Source organism: Oncorhynchus mykiss, chromosome 8 (assembly GCF_057628025.1).
Source record: "Oncorhynchus mykiss isolate SJ-2025 chromosome 8, ASM5762802v1, whole genome shotgun sequence".
Taxonomy (NCBI): domain Eukaryota; kingdom Metazoa; phylum Chordata; class Actinopteri; order Salmoniformes; family Salmonidae; genus Oncorhynchus; species Oncorhynchus mykiss.
This window is the reverse complement of record NC_143029.1, coordinates 53,050,205-53,063,379: the sequence shown is the minus strand read 5'-3', so window position 1 is coordinate 53,063,379 and position 13,175 is coordinate 53,050,205. Positions and strand designations below refer to the sequence as shown.

Sequence of the window (13,175 nt, the reverse complement as noted above, 5' to 3'; positions counted from 1 at the left end):
CAAAAATGAAGGTGAAGCGAGAGAGAGAGAGATGATAGCTATATATATATATATATATATATATATATATATATATATATATATGTTGTAATGGAAGTGAAAGTATATATATATATCCATTACAAAACAGATTGAAGTTTTGAAACTGCAGTATAAGTGAATGCTATGTTACCTAGTTGTCTCTGGCTATCCAACACAGGAACTCTTCCAAGTCAAGGCAAGCTTTTGGCTTTATTAATTTATTGCCACTGGGGCCCGCCAGTGTAACTGCTACAATCATGCACTTGCATTACTGTAGCTAGCGGGTTTACTAATGCGTTCGTTCTAGTAGCTATGTGGACTGACGTTAGATAATTTGGTGACAACAATGTAGGCTGTGTGTTATGATAGGAAGGTTTGGCTTGGAAAGTTTTTTTTTGCCTGGTCACAGATAGCTAATGTGTTGTGCACTGAAGTCCACAAGCGAAGGGAAAAAGTGAGAGGAGGAGAGCACGTAGATGCAGGAAGGAATTATACAGTGCTCAAAGTGATCATGCTGTTTGTATGTGGCTGCTATGAAAGTAAACGGTGTTTGCGTGTGATCAGGGGTGTAATCATTCAGCAAATTCTGTTGAAAAACCTTTATTTAACAGAAGCAAACTGAAGGAAACAGGGTTAAACATACCTGAATTTGTCCGATAGAAACTCTCGTTGGACGAATAATTGGACTAATAGAAACTGTTGGACTAATAATTACACCATATGCACAAAAACCTTTCTTCTTTACCAAGATCATCTATCCACCTGACAGGAGTGGCATATCAAAAAGCTGATTAACCCTAAGGTCGATGTCAGTGCCCCTGCGTAAATCTAATTAACATGACAAAAACATATTTTTAGGCTAATAGCACTAAGGCCAAATAACATTTTTAATCAAACATTTTTTTTTAGATCTTCTTTTGATATGGCTCTTGTTGTCTCCAGCACAAGGGCTCCCGCTGGAGAAGTGTGCTCTTCACAGAATTCCGGATTCAGCTGTACCGGGCAGATGGCAGACAGTGTAGTATGTATGGCGTCGTGTATGGCGTCGTGTATGGCGTTGTGTGGGTGAGCGGTTAGCTGATGTCAACATTGTCAACAGAGTACCCTATGGCAGGCATAAGCAGGCATAAGCCACGGACAATGAACACAATTGCCTTTTATTGATGGCAATTTGAACGCATAGAGATACCGGGGTGAGATCCCGAGGCCCAGTGTTGTGCCATTCATCCACCGCCGCTCATGTCTGTCAGAGCAGAGAGAGGGAGAGGGAGAGAGAGGGAGAGGGAGGGAGAAGGAGAGAGAGAGAGAGATCATAGAAAGTGAACCACGTTCTAGCTCTGTGAGAGATACAGGCGCGCTTCGCTCTCTCTCCACAGTAATGGCCACTCGTCGGTCTATATGGGCTACAATGTTGACCAAACCATAAACCCTGGGCGGGCCCAACACGAATCAATTCTTATAATATCAGGCACATTTTCACATGACATTATTTAGGGAGCAGCCAGGAGAGGAGTCAACTTGAATGAACTCTGATTGCTTTTATTCAAATTGTTACATTGCAAAAAGTGAAGATAATTGTTCATGCCACAAGAGGTACCGGATCCTGGAAAATGGGTTCCTGAACTAAACAGTACAAAACTGAGAGGTGCCAGATCCCGTTCTGGCAGGATGCTGCTCAAATTAAGTACTGGATAGCACATTTTTTTCTAAAAGTGTAGTCTAGGCCCTTCAGTTTTTGCAGATCTGTAAGGTGGAAGCAATATGTTAAAAGCTCCACCTCTACACCGCTTATACCTATCCAGACCCTTCAGAACCACAAACATTGATGGTTTAGGGCCAAAGAGCAGAGATAGGGAGCAAATTGGGATCAGTCATACAGGTTCACTACTCTGAGAGATTCCAAATGACTCAACCTACACATCCAACAAGTAAGATGTTATGCTGATTGATATATTGATGATTGCTCTGAATTTCATTCTCAGTGGGCTCTTTTGTGTGGAGTCACCTGACCCAGGTCCTGAGAACTGAGGACCCCATGAAGCAGGCCCTGATGGAGGCACTGCCTGATGACATCATTACCAAAGACTTTGAGGCTGAACCCTGGAAATACTCCTCTTATTCAGACTACACTGCAGACTCAGGTAATTTACATTAAGTTCCTCTTATACAGTGCCTTCAGAAAGTATTCACACCCTTGACTTTCTCCACATTTTGTTGTGTTACGGCCTGAATTTAAAATGTGTTAAATTGAGATTTTGTGTCACTGGCCAACAAACAATATTCCATAATGTCAAAGGGGAATTTTGTTTTTAGAAATATTTACAAATGAATAAAAAATGTAAAGCTGAAATGTCTTGAGTCAATAAGTATTCAACCTCTTTGCCTTGGCAAGCCTAAATACATCCAGGAGTACAATTTTGCTTAACAAGTCACATAATAAGTTGCATGGACTCACTCTGTGTGCAATAATAGTATTTAACATGATGAATGACTCATCTCTGTTATCCACACATGCAATTATCTGTAAGGTGCCTCAGTTGAGCAGCGGATTTCAAACACAGATTCAACCACAAAGACCAGGGAGGTTTTCCAATGCCTCACAAAGAAGGGCACCTATTGGTAGATGGGTATAAAAAAACAGGCATTGAATATCCCGTTGAGCATGGTGAAGTTATTAACTACACTTGGGTATGGATGGTGTATCAATACACCCAGTCACTACAAAAGATATAGGCGTCCTTCCTAACTCAGTGGTCGGAGAGGAAGGAAACCGCTCAGGGATTTCACCATGAGGTCAATGGTGACTTTAAATACAGTTACAGAGTTTAATGGCTATGATAGGAGAACATGGAGGATGGATCAACAACATTGTAGTTACTCCACAATACCAAACTAAATGGCAGAGTGACAAGAAGGAAGCCTGTACAGAATAAGAATATTCCAAAACATGCATCCTGTTTGCAACAAGGCACTAAAGTAAAACTGCAAAAAATATGGCGAACAAATTAACTTTATGTCCTGGATCCAAAGCGTTACGTTTGGGGCAAGTACAACACAATACTTCACTGAGTACCAATCTTCATATTTTCAACATAGTGGTGGCTGTATCATGTTATGGGTATGCTTGTCATTGGCAAGGACTAGGGAGTTATTTAGGATAAAAATAAATGGAATAGAGCTAAGCACAGGCAAAATCCTAGTGGAAAACCTGGTTCAGTCTGCTTTCCAACAGACACTGGGAGACAAATTCACCTTTCAGAAAGACAATAACCTAAGACACAAGGCCAAATATACACTGAGGTTGCTTATCAAGACGACATTGAATGTTCCTTAGTGGCCTAGTTACAGTTTTGACATAAATCAGCTTGAAAATCTATGGCAAGACTTGAAAATGGTTGTCTAGCAATGATCAACAATCAATTTGACAGAGTTTGAAGAATGTTTTAAAGAATATTGTGAAAATATTGTATAATCCAGGTGTGCAAAGCTGTTAGAAATGTACCCAGAAAGACTCACAGCTGTAATCACTGCCAAAGGTGATTCTAACATGTATAGAGATAAAATAGAGATATTTCTCTATTTCATTTTCAATCAATGTGCAAAAATGTCTAAAAACATGATTTCACTTTGTGATTATGGGGCATTGTGTGTAGATGGGTGAGAATATTTATATATATATCTTTTTTTTTTATCCATTTTGAATTCAGGCTGTAACACAACAAAATGTGAATTAGGTCAAGGGGTATGAATACTTTCTGAAGGCACTGTACCTGTGTGGTAACATCAGCAACATTGGATGAAGGTGCTAATATGGTTCACACATATGTTATAATGTACAGCAAGTTACCCGTGAAAGGGTAGCTTTGTCTTTTTAGGATAACCCTCTTCAGTTACTTGCAGTGATAGTTGTTTCAGAAGTGATTACATTTTGCACTTGGTTGTCCTGAAGAGCAAAAGAATACAGTAATTTTTTTTTTTTTTTTTTGTGTGTGTCTCAGGATTTGGAGTTGCAAACATGGAGGGAGTCTTGGTTTTCTCTTCCAAGTCCTTTGTGCCGCGCTATGCCATGGCTAACCTGACCGTCTACATCCACGGAAGAGCTTTCAATCTGCTTGAGGTGAGTAGCTCGATCACATCTCATCGTTTACATTCTGTGAGCAACTGAATTCGTTTTTGAGGGAATCCTCTGCTTTTCCTCAATGCTCGGAAGCGTTGAGTTACCGAGAGAGCACATCTGAGGACCAGGCGCTGTATGTGAATCAAACGGGAAATCCAATTGCCTGCTCTCCTCCACAGGTCGATCTTCGTGTGGAAAACATTGAACCTCTTCTGAAACACATTTTTGGCCACAAATCAACTTCTCCTGATGAGGAGCCTACAACTCGGGAGGAAGAGGAGGATGGAAGGAAGTCTCCGAGGAAGGAGAGAAGACGAAGAAAAGCAGGGGAAGGAAATAAAGGACAGATAAAGGAGCGGAGAAGGAGAAAAGCTGGGGAAAGAGACAGCTCTGGTTGTTCACCTAGTAACTACGGTTACCTCAGCCAGGCCAGGACTATGGTGAGACTTTCACAGCAATGTTTAACCATTGCTACATTCATTAGCCTGTCTAAGCCTAGCTAGCCTATGTGCCAATTCTATTTTTGCACGTGTAAGTTAGAGAATTACGTTAGGAGATGACCAACATCTGATGGTTTCATAGTGTAGCCTAAATAATGGGTCACTTCCCTCCGATTGTAGATGTAAATAGCTTTTCAATGACCATGGATGATGATTGATGTTTTTATTGTAGTTCTCAGGAGGGAAACTGGAGGAGGCCAGACCACGTTGTTGGCTTGGTGTCAAAGTGTTTGGGAATGAGTTGAGCGTGGTGACCTGTGCTGACCTCTACTCTCAGATAAAGGAGCTGTCACTCAGTATGGCTGGGCTTGCCATCAGACTGCTGAAGGTATGTGATTGTGACCTCTGACCTCTGCGATAGTGGTGCTGTGGGACTCATACAGGATATGACTCCATATGATAATCTCAGAGGAATGTAGTTTGATGAAATCCTTTGTAATGTCTTTCTAGTCTGTTACCTTTAAGCAAATCTCATACACATTAGCTTCATGTTTTCCTCTTCTTGGTATAATGTTGTATCGAGAAAGAATGGATGGGCTAATGTGGGTCTCTCTCTCTCTCTCTCTCTCTCTCTCTCTCTCTCTCTCTCTCTCTCTCTCCCCCCCCCCCCCCCCCCCCCCCCTCTCAATCAGGGTCAGGAGGTGCAGCTCCACCACAGGGCAGTGTTGATGACAGAGGAGTTGGTCCTGCCCTCTCTGTCAGGCTTACCCATTAGACTGGGCATCAACATGACCTCCCTCCTCTCCCTGCACCTCAAGGGCAGTGCCAACTACAGAGACTGGTCCCACTTCTCACTGGCAGGTCACATCAAGGCCAAGTAAGTCGGTATCCATTTTGGATCTGACGGCCTCTTCATTTTCTTATCCCTGGTTCGTGTTTCACCAATGACTGTGTTTCAGCCAAACAGCGGTCACCACTTAGTGGCATGCTAAGTATTTGAAATAATAATGTCATTTTTGTGAACATCTCTGTACTTTTTGCACACTGTGGGAATGTCCCTCAGTTTCTTTCCCATATAATGGTATTTTTCTCTTCCCACAGTGCCTATGTGGGCCTGTCAGCCCGGATGGGGGTGGATGGGGGCCTGGGTCGGGCTGGGGTGGAGTGGGCCACAGAGCTCAGGACCTCCAGCAGTCTGGATGGGAGTGTGCATCTCCAGGAGGGCCACGGCCTGAGAGTGGCCCTCAACACACCTGAAGACCTCATGGATATAGTCTCTCTCAGGTGAGAGGAGCTGTGACTAGTGTTCTTGCTGAAAGAACACTGCTGTTATTTTACATTTTCATTTTTAGACAAGCACACACATTATCTTCAGTAAATGTACCTTTTCTAGTTGTATTCGTTGGTTAGGTAACTAGGTTGGGGCCAAAAGCACATTCCATTTAGCCAATTGAAATTCCAATTCAATGACTTGATTGATTTTCAATGTCTCCCTGCGTGCCACAGCTCCAGAATGTACCATGTAAACGGAGACCACCGAGAGGAGATGAGAGGCTCCAAGAGTCGTGTGGAGAGGACCACCTGCACGCCAAAGACCTGTGAGTTCATCCCAGCAAAGCTCAAGGGCGGTATCTAAGGTCAAGTCTGGAAATGTCCAAGTCCTTACTGGAAATAATTGTGTGTAATTAGACTATTTGTGCAAAAATTCTAGTGTCATGCCGTATGTGGATGTAAAGTAAGTTCCTTTCGGATGAAATAACTAAACGATATTAGTTGATCTGAGACCAGTATTTATCGCCAATGCTTGCCTAGATTCTATCTTAAAGATGTCCAGTATTTTGTATATTGAAGTAAGAGGATGAGCAGCCATTTTGTAATTCTCTCCCAGGGTCTAAGATGTTGGGGTGGCAGCTGTGCTCCAATGTCTCCTACCCTTTATCCTCTACGGGGCTTACCTTCCTCCCTCCCGGCCCTGTGCACCTCTCCCTCAGGCTACTGAAGCTAGACAGAGGCCTTCATCAGTACCTACTAGAGGCAGCATACTCTCTGTTGACGCAGGTACTGTCAATCCAACCTATTAACCTGCTAAACGTCCTGCTAATTGTCCTGCTCTGTTAAAAGAGGCTATCTAATAACACTTTGTTAACCTTTGGCACGGGTGCTATGAAAATTACACAGACCTGTGTTCAAATAGTATTTGAGATTTCAATATGTGCTTTATTGAGCTTGCCTGCCACAAGGGAACAAATGGAGTAGTCCCAAAAGTAGAAACCCAGCCTATCTGGCCCACTCAAATGCAAAATATTATTTGAACCCAGGTCTGCAATTACTATACATTATTACACCACATTATTACACCATATTATTCCAACACATTATTACAACACATTATTACCACAAATTATAGCATCTGTAATGGAAAGGCAATTAATATAAGTGATGAATGATCATGTTGTTCCTCTATGTTTCAGAGTGGCTCCTGGCTCCCCAGAGAGGCCTCACTCCACCTCCTCCTGGCCACCCCCCAGTCCTCCATCCCCAGGGACATGTCTCTGGACTTGGCCCTCAGCCCCCACAGGCTGCTCCTCAAGATGACACACCCACTTAAGACCCTCACCATCCAGGGTAGAGAACTAGATTCAGCGTATTTAAACAGAATATTGCTATTTCATCCTCTTCCAGGGTCAACCGTAGGGAACTAGTTCAGACCTGGGTTTAAGTAGTATTTGAAATATTTCAAGTACTTCAGCTTTGCTTGTTTGGCACAATCAAACTCGTAGAATGGTCGCAAAAGTGCAAATTATACCCATCTGGCAGGCTCAAGCAAACGATTAAAGTATGCAAAACATTTCCATTTCTATTTGAACCCAGTTCTGAACTAGATACAATGATCTTAAACTGACTTGACTTGCAATTGCAAAACTTGACACCAATGGTGTTGTTTTGTCAGGGCAACTTGACCAAGTGAGGAACATATGGACCGGTCAACTTGAGCTTCTGATAGACAACGTTCATCAGTATTACATCATGGTGAGGAGGAGGTTGGGAGATTTTGTTGTCTTGTGGCGCATCCTGAATCAACCATTAACATTTTTTCAAGTTTCAAGTTTTAATGTCATGGGCACGAGTGCAGTGAAATGCCTTGCAAGCTCTAAACCCAACAATGCAGGTAACAAAGTAAACAATGCGGTTGTCACTATCAATGTTTATATCACATGGTACATTTGGTTTCCACAGGGACTGATTGACTCCCAGACCTTCCTCTCAGAGCAAAGGCTGCGTTATCATCTAGAGGCCAAAGTGGGTGCGGAAAGCCTTCCCATGATCCTCTCTGCTAATGTCACTCGTGGACTGGGCAGAAAGACCACCCTGTCTGCCACTCTGAAGAATGTGTTCAGAGAAGCTGCCTCCTTCTCAGGTTATAGACTATTGAATACTTGATCCAATACTGTCTATTGAGTGTTTCATAAGCCTGTAACTGTAAAGTCATAGTAAAGCCATCATTATTGGTTGGCTATCCACAGTGGTTTTGGAGAGGAGACTGGATGATGGGCGGAGACAGTACTCAGTGGAGGCGGAGCTCCTTCTGCCTGGAGTCGTGGGCAGCAGGATTCTAGGGCTGATGGAGCAGAAGGGCCCACTGTGGAGCTCTGCACTGAGGCTCAAATACGGCCTGCGAGGTGAGTGGTACTTTGCCATGCAGCCTCTCTAAGGCACACGGTGGAGCTCCGCTCTGAAGCCACTATCTGTCACTTTGGGGTTTGCTGAACTTTGACCTTCCACAGAGGATTCCCGACACTTGCGTCAGGAGTGCCACACGTCCCAGAGCCTGAGGAGTGAGAGGGAGCCCAACCAGACGTACCGCATGAGGGCTGAACACGAGTTCTACTGCTCTACCACAGCCCACATCAACCACAAGGTAACCATTGGATAACCACAAGGACATGTTTAATATCATACCGTGTTTTAGGTTTGTTCGAATTGTTACCTCATAGGCTTACAGTACCTGGTTGGGCAGGACTCAAATGTTTAGGCGCTTTCATTCACTATCTGTTGTTAATGGTGTTGCAAACATTATGCTCTGACCGAGCTATTGGAGCCATGCACCATCTACTCACTAGTTACTCAAGTTGTCAAAGGATAGGAATAGAATAGACTAGAATATAATCCTTTCCTCTCACCACTCATCCTATCCCTCTATTCTTCCAGGTACAGCTGAGACACGAGGAGAGTCCCAGCCACACCAAGTCCAGTGTGGATGTGAGCTATGGGAAACACTGGGACGAGATCAACAACAAGCACCGCCTCCTCCTCAGCCAGTCCTTCAGGAACCAGTCCAGACACAACCTTACCAGCTATGCCCTGGAGGTACACACCACAGGTTTATCTCTATTGATCTACTATCTAGTACGTCTAGTTCTATGACCGTGGTATAGGATCTTGTGATATGATATCTTCAGGTTTACCATAATGAATACAGCAAGTAACATACTGCATTGTTTGCGCCCTGGAGATATAAATAGTGATAATAGAAGCTGTGCTATCTTTATCTATCGTATCTATCATCTCTTTTTCTCTACCTCCAATATTAATCATCAGGGGACAATTTAACGCAATTAATGACAATTGAGAGTTTCTGCCATCTAGAGTAGTCGAGTGATAAATGCCTCATGTTTTTGGTGTGTTTGTACTTTGAGATTATGAGCTGCTTGTCCTTGTCCTTGGGCAATAACAAACAAAAATGTAATTCACCACTATACAATATGCCACCCAACCTTTCCTCCAGTTCAGTCTGCAGGTCCCTGACAAGCGGCTGAACTACAAGACCCAGCTCATGCACTCTCACCTGAGGCATAGGGGGGCCGAGAGCAGCACCCACCTCAAAGTGAACTACAACGACCAGATGCCTCTGGTGGCTGGACTACACTGGAAAGACACCTCCAAAGCCATGTTCAGAAATTGGGAAGGTAATGAAAGATCGAAGGGCATTATTTGCTGTCGTATGCAATGTCGTGTGTGTGTGTGTCTCTATGCGTGGCCGTCCGCACGTGTAACTGTGAGTGTGCTGTCTCCAGGTATGTTCAACATGGACACTCCCTGGCTCTACATGTACACCACGCACAAGCTGAGTCAGCCCCAGCGCCACACCTACCAGTTGACCTCTGAACTCACTGCCCGCAAATGGCTGACTGTCCGTAGCCTCGTGCTGGAGGGCTATTACAGAGACAGAAGCAAGGACAGAGAGGCCCGTCTACACCTCTACGCACCCGCTGTCACATACCTCAAAGTATGAAGCTTCCTGCTAGTCTTTGACATTTTCAACAATGGCATTTATATCAAAGCAAGGGATACCTTACTGGACTGGCTACATCTCTAGACACAGTCATCAAGTTTGGGGCATACCTGTATTCACCAGTTCTTGTGGGAAAAGGTTCCATGTAGAACCCATACCCTAAGAGCGATTTTGTGCCGGTTCTGTTGTGTTCCAGGCAGTTGGCTGGGTTATGGTGGCTAAACAGGGTCTGAAGGCCTCCTGCACCATCAGCTCTGTGTGGAGCCCTGCCCTGAGGGGAGACCTCTCCCTGGAGAACAGCAAGCAGGGCAGGACCCTGCAGCTGGCCTCCAGCTATGGCAAACACAACCTCAGCCTCACCGCAGGACTCACTACCCTGGACAAGGTAGGCGGAGAGGATGAAGTGTGAGGATTAGCATGTCCTAAAATGTGCACCGTGCGTACAGTAAGTGAGTAAAACTCGATAGTGTCATGCTAATTTGATTTTGGCAGTTATCAACCATTCATATTTTTTTGGCAATGATTTGTTGATTTATGGTTGACGATTCAGGAGGGCAGAGGAGGCTGGTGGGCGGAGCTATAGGAGGACGGGCTCATTGTAGTGGCTGGAATGGAATGGTATCAAACACATCAAACATATGGAAACCACATTTGACCCTGCCCCCTTTATTTCATTCCAGACATTACAATGAGGACGTCCTCCTATAGCTCCTCCCACCAGCCTCCACTGAATGAGGGGTGAGGCTTGAGGCTCAGGGTGTCCTAAAAGGAACACCGTATCACAGGGATTGAGTTAGCTAGTGTTCTACAAGAAGAATTGACAGTCATCAACCACTCATCTTTTTTGGCAATCTTTTTTTAAGCTACAGTTGTTTTTTTTGCATGTCTAACATAGCATATGACTCATTGCAGAATTTAAGGAAGAGGATGGTGATGATGAAGATGACCTTATCAGAGCCCAAAAGCCCCTCTATGGAGTTGGAGTTAGAGGGTGGAGTGGAGGAGCTCAGGAAGGACAAACAGATTTATCAGAAGAGAGCGTTGCTACTCCTTCGGTATGTATCCACTTACTGGTGCTCTTTATGAGTGTGATTGAATATAACTTGATGATAAGAATGGTGATGAGGATGAAGAATGATGGTTAAATTGCATTGTAAATCCTGACAAAAAAATAAAGTTATAATTCCCCCTCCCATCCCGTTAACAGACAGCCGTTCCAGAACTTTCTACAGAGCTTCCTTCTCCAGGAGACTTTCACCGTCGACCTCCACAAGGGCCTTTACATCCTGGAATCCAAAGCCCATCTCTATAGCAACAGAGACATCATTCATACTCTCACCCTGGGATACCAGCAACCCAGTCCTTTTGTGAGTCCAGGACCACTTGTGTTTCTGGGCCCATATTCACAAAGGTCTCAGAGTAGGAGTGCTGATCTAGGATCAGGTCCTACTAATGTCAATATAATAATATGGTCGTTCCTGAATTTGTAGTTATTTAAATGTATTTAGGTACACCTTCCCATTCTAAATCAACCAATATTAATATTAATGACTTTAAATAATTTGGACCTTTATGATAACATTGTGTCACCAGTAGGAGTAGTAACACAAATTATGGTAACACCCATGAGAAATGTTAGGTTATTGAGGATTTTCTTAAGTGGAGGCCACAGATGGTCAAATGTAAGTGTAACAGTATAGCTTCCGTCCCTCTCCTCGCCTCAACCTGGGCTTGAACCAGGGACCCTCTGCACACATCAACTGACACCCACAGAAGCATCATTACCCATCACGCCACAAAAGCCACGGCCCTTGCACAACTACTCCAAGGCCTCAGAGCGAGTGACGTCACCGATTGAAACACTATTAGCGCGCACCACCGCTAACTAGCTAGCCATTTCACATCAGTTACATAAGGTCATTAACCTTTTTGAAAATGATTTACTAAAGTGACATGATTAATCATTTTGCTCACATTGTTATTTCCCTTCATTTAAATTGAGCAACACGAAAGTGACACTTTGGATTTAGACACCAAATGATCAATGGAATCCTCAATTTGAAGACATACTAAAAGGGTGTGATTAGCTAATCATTTTATTGAACATATACCCCTCCCCCGATAACAGTTTTCCACTGGAGGGAATGCTCGAGGTACTTGTATATCACTGCAATAAGTGATTTTCAAGGCGTTGACACCGATGACATAAAACTGAGGGACAGACATTATACTAGTAAAAAATAATAATAATAGCCTTCTTTGTTTCTATTGATTTATACAATATATTAAATCATTTTGTTCACTTTCTAGCCTTCAAAGTAATAAACACGGTCAGGTCCAAAATGATTGGCACTCATGATAAAGATGAGCAGAATGAACTGATGAACTGACCCTGAACACAGGGGTGTGTCCCAGGGGTGTGTCCTTTCACCGTTGTTGTTCTCTATCTACACTAACGAGATGAAGAGCAGAGGAAACAATGTAAGCCTTTTTAAGTACGCGGATGACATGGCTCTGGTAGGAATCTTTTTAAAAGATGCTACGTCAGATGGGGACTAAACAGACCAACAACGTTCCAGAATGGTGCCCGGTCAAGTTTCCTCCCCATCATCGTGGAAAAGACAAAGGCGCTGATCATCAATGGCAACAACTGTCCGCAACCGCTCTCTCTGAACGACCAACCAGTAGAGGTGGTTGAGTGTTTTAAATACCTAGGGACATAAAATGATAACAGTCTGAGTTTTACAGAGAATGCAGAGTGTATATTTTAAAAAGCAAGGCAAAGTCTGTTCTTAATCAGGAAATTAAAAGGGTTTGGGGTCAACCAGGATGTTCTGGAGAGGGTGTACAGCAGCTTGGTGGGGAGCATCCTCATCCTCAATATGACAGTCTGGTAATCTGAGTGTGAGGAGCAAAAGCAAACTGACCAGAATAGTAAGCACAGCCGGCAAAGTAATTGGTCGACCACAGGCACATTTGAGCATTCTGTTCCACGAGGCAACCAAAAAGAAGACACTGGCTGTCGTTTTCAATGGAGGGTCATGTCCGGAGACTTGCTGAAATGTTGATCATGTGGTCAGTTAACTTACGGCTGGCTTAGTTTCAGCCTCCTGACAGAGGCAACTTAAATGTCCTGGTACTGGGTAAAGTTCATAATGCCGTTGAACTTAGCAAGGGCCCCAGGACCAGTGGATGCAAAATATTGAAACAGGTGTGCCAATAATCTTGACCCCTATCTTTTTGAGAATTTTGTTCTATTACTTGTTAAATAAAATATATTTCTCTGAGCAATTGTATTAGCATA

General features: G+C 43.6%; 1 protein-coding gene across 1 annotated transcript in view; it reads left to right on the top strand.

Moving 5' to 3' along the window:
- Positions 1-13,175, top strand: part of apoltp (apolipoprotein lipid transfer particle homolog) — a 59,539-nt gene that overhangs the window by 11,750 nt on the left and 34,614 nt on the right. The window contains exons 14-32 of the mRNA XM_021614227.3: positions 2,004-2,162; positions 4,020-4,138; positions 4,318-4,578; positions 4,811-4,966; positions 5,271-5,455; positions 5,680-5,862; positions 6,085-6,176; positions 6,467-6,636; positions 7,050-7,203; positions 7,529-7,608; positions 7,816-7,996; positions 8,103-8,258; positions 8,364-8,497; positions 8,788-8,946; positions 9,365-9,545; positions 9,654-9,865; positions 10,068-10,256; positions 10,784-10,926; positions 11,079-11,238. Of these exons, the coding sequence (XP_021469902.3) occupies positions 2,004-2,162; positions 4,020-4,138; positions 4,318-4,578; positions 4,811-4,966; positions 5,271-5,455; positions 5,680-5,862; positions 6,085-6,176; positions 6,467-6,636; positions 7,050-7,203; positions 7,529-7,608; positions 7,816-7,996; positions 8,103-8,258; positions 8,364-8,497; positions 8,788-8,946; positions 9,365-9,545; positions 9,654-9,865; positions 10,068-10,256; positions 10,784-10,926; positions 11,079-11,238 (3,074 nt within the window). The remainder of the gene's footprint in view (positions 1-2,003; positions 2,163-4,019; positions 4,139-4,317; positions 4,579-4,810; positions 4,967-5,270; positions 5,456-5,679; positions 5,863-6,084; positions 6,177-6,466; positions 6,637-7,049; positions 7,204-7,528; positions 7,609-7,815; positions 7,997-8,102; positions 8,259-8,363; positions 8,498-8,787; positions 8,947-9,364; positions 9,546-9,653; positions 9,866-10,067; positions 10,257-10,783; positions 10,927-11,078; positions 11,239-13,175) is intronic.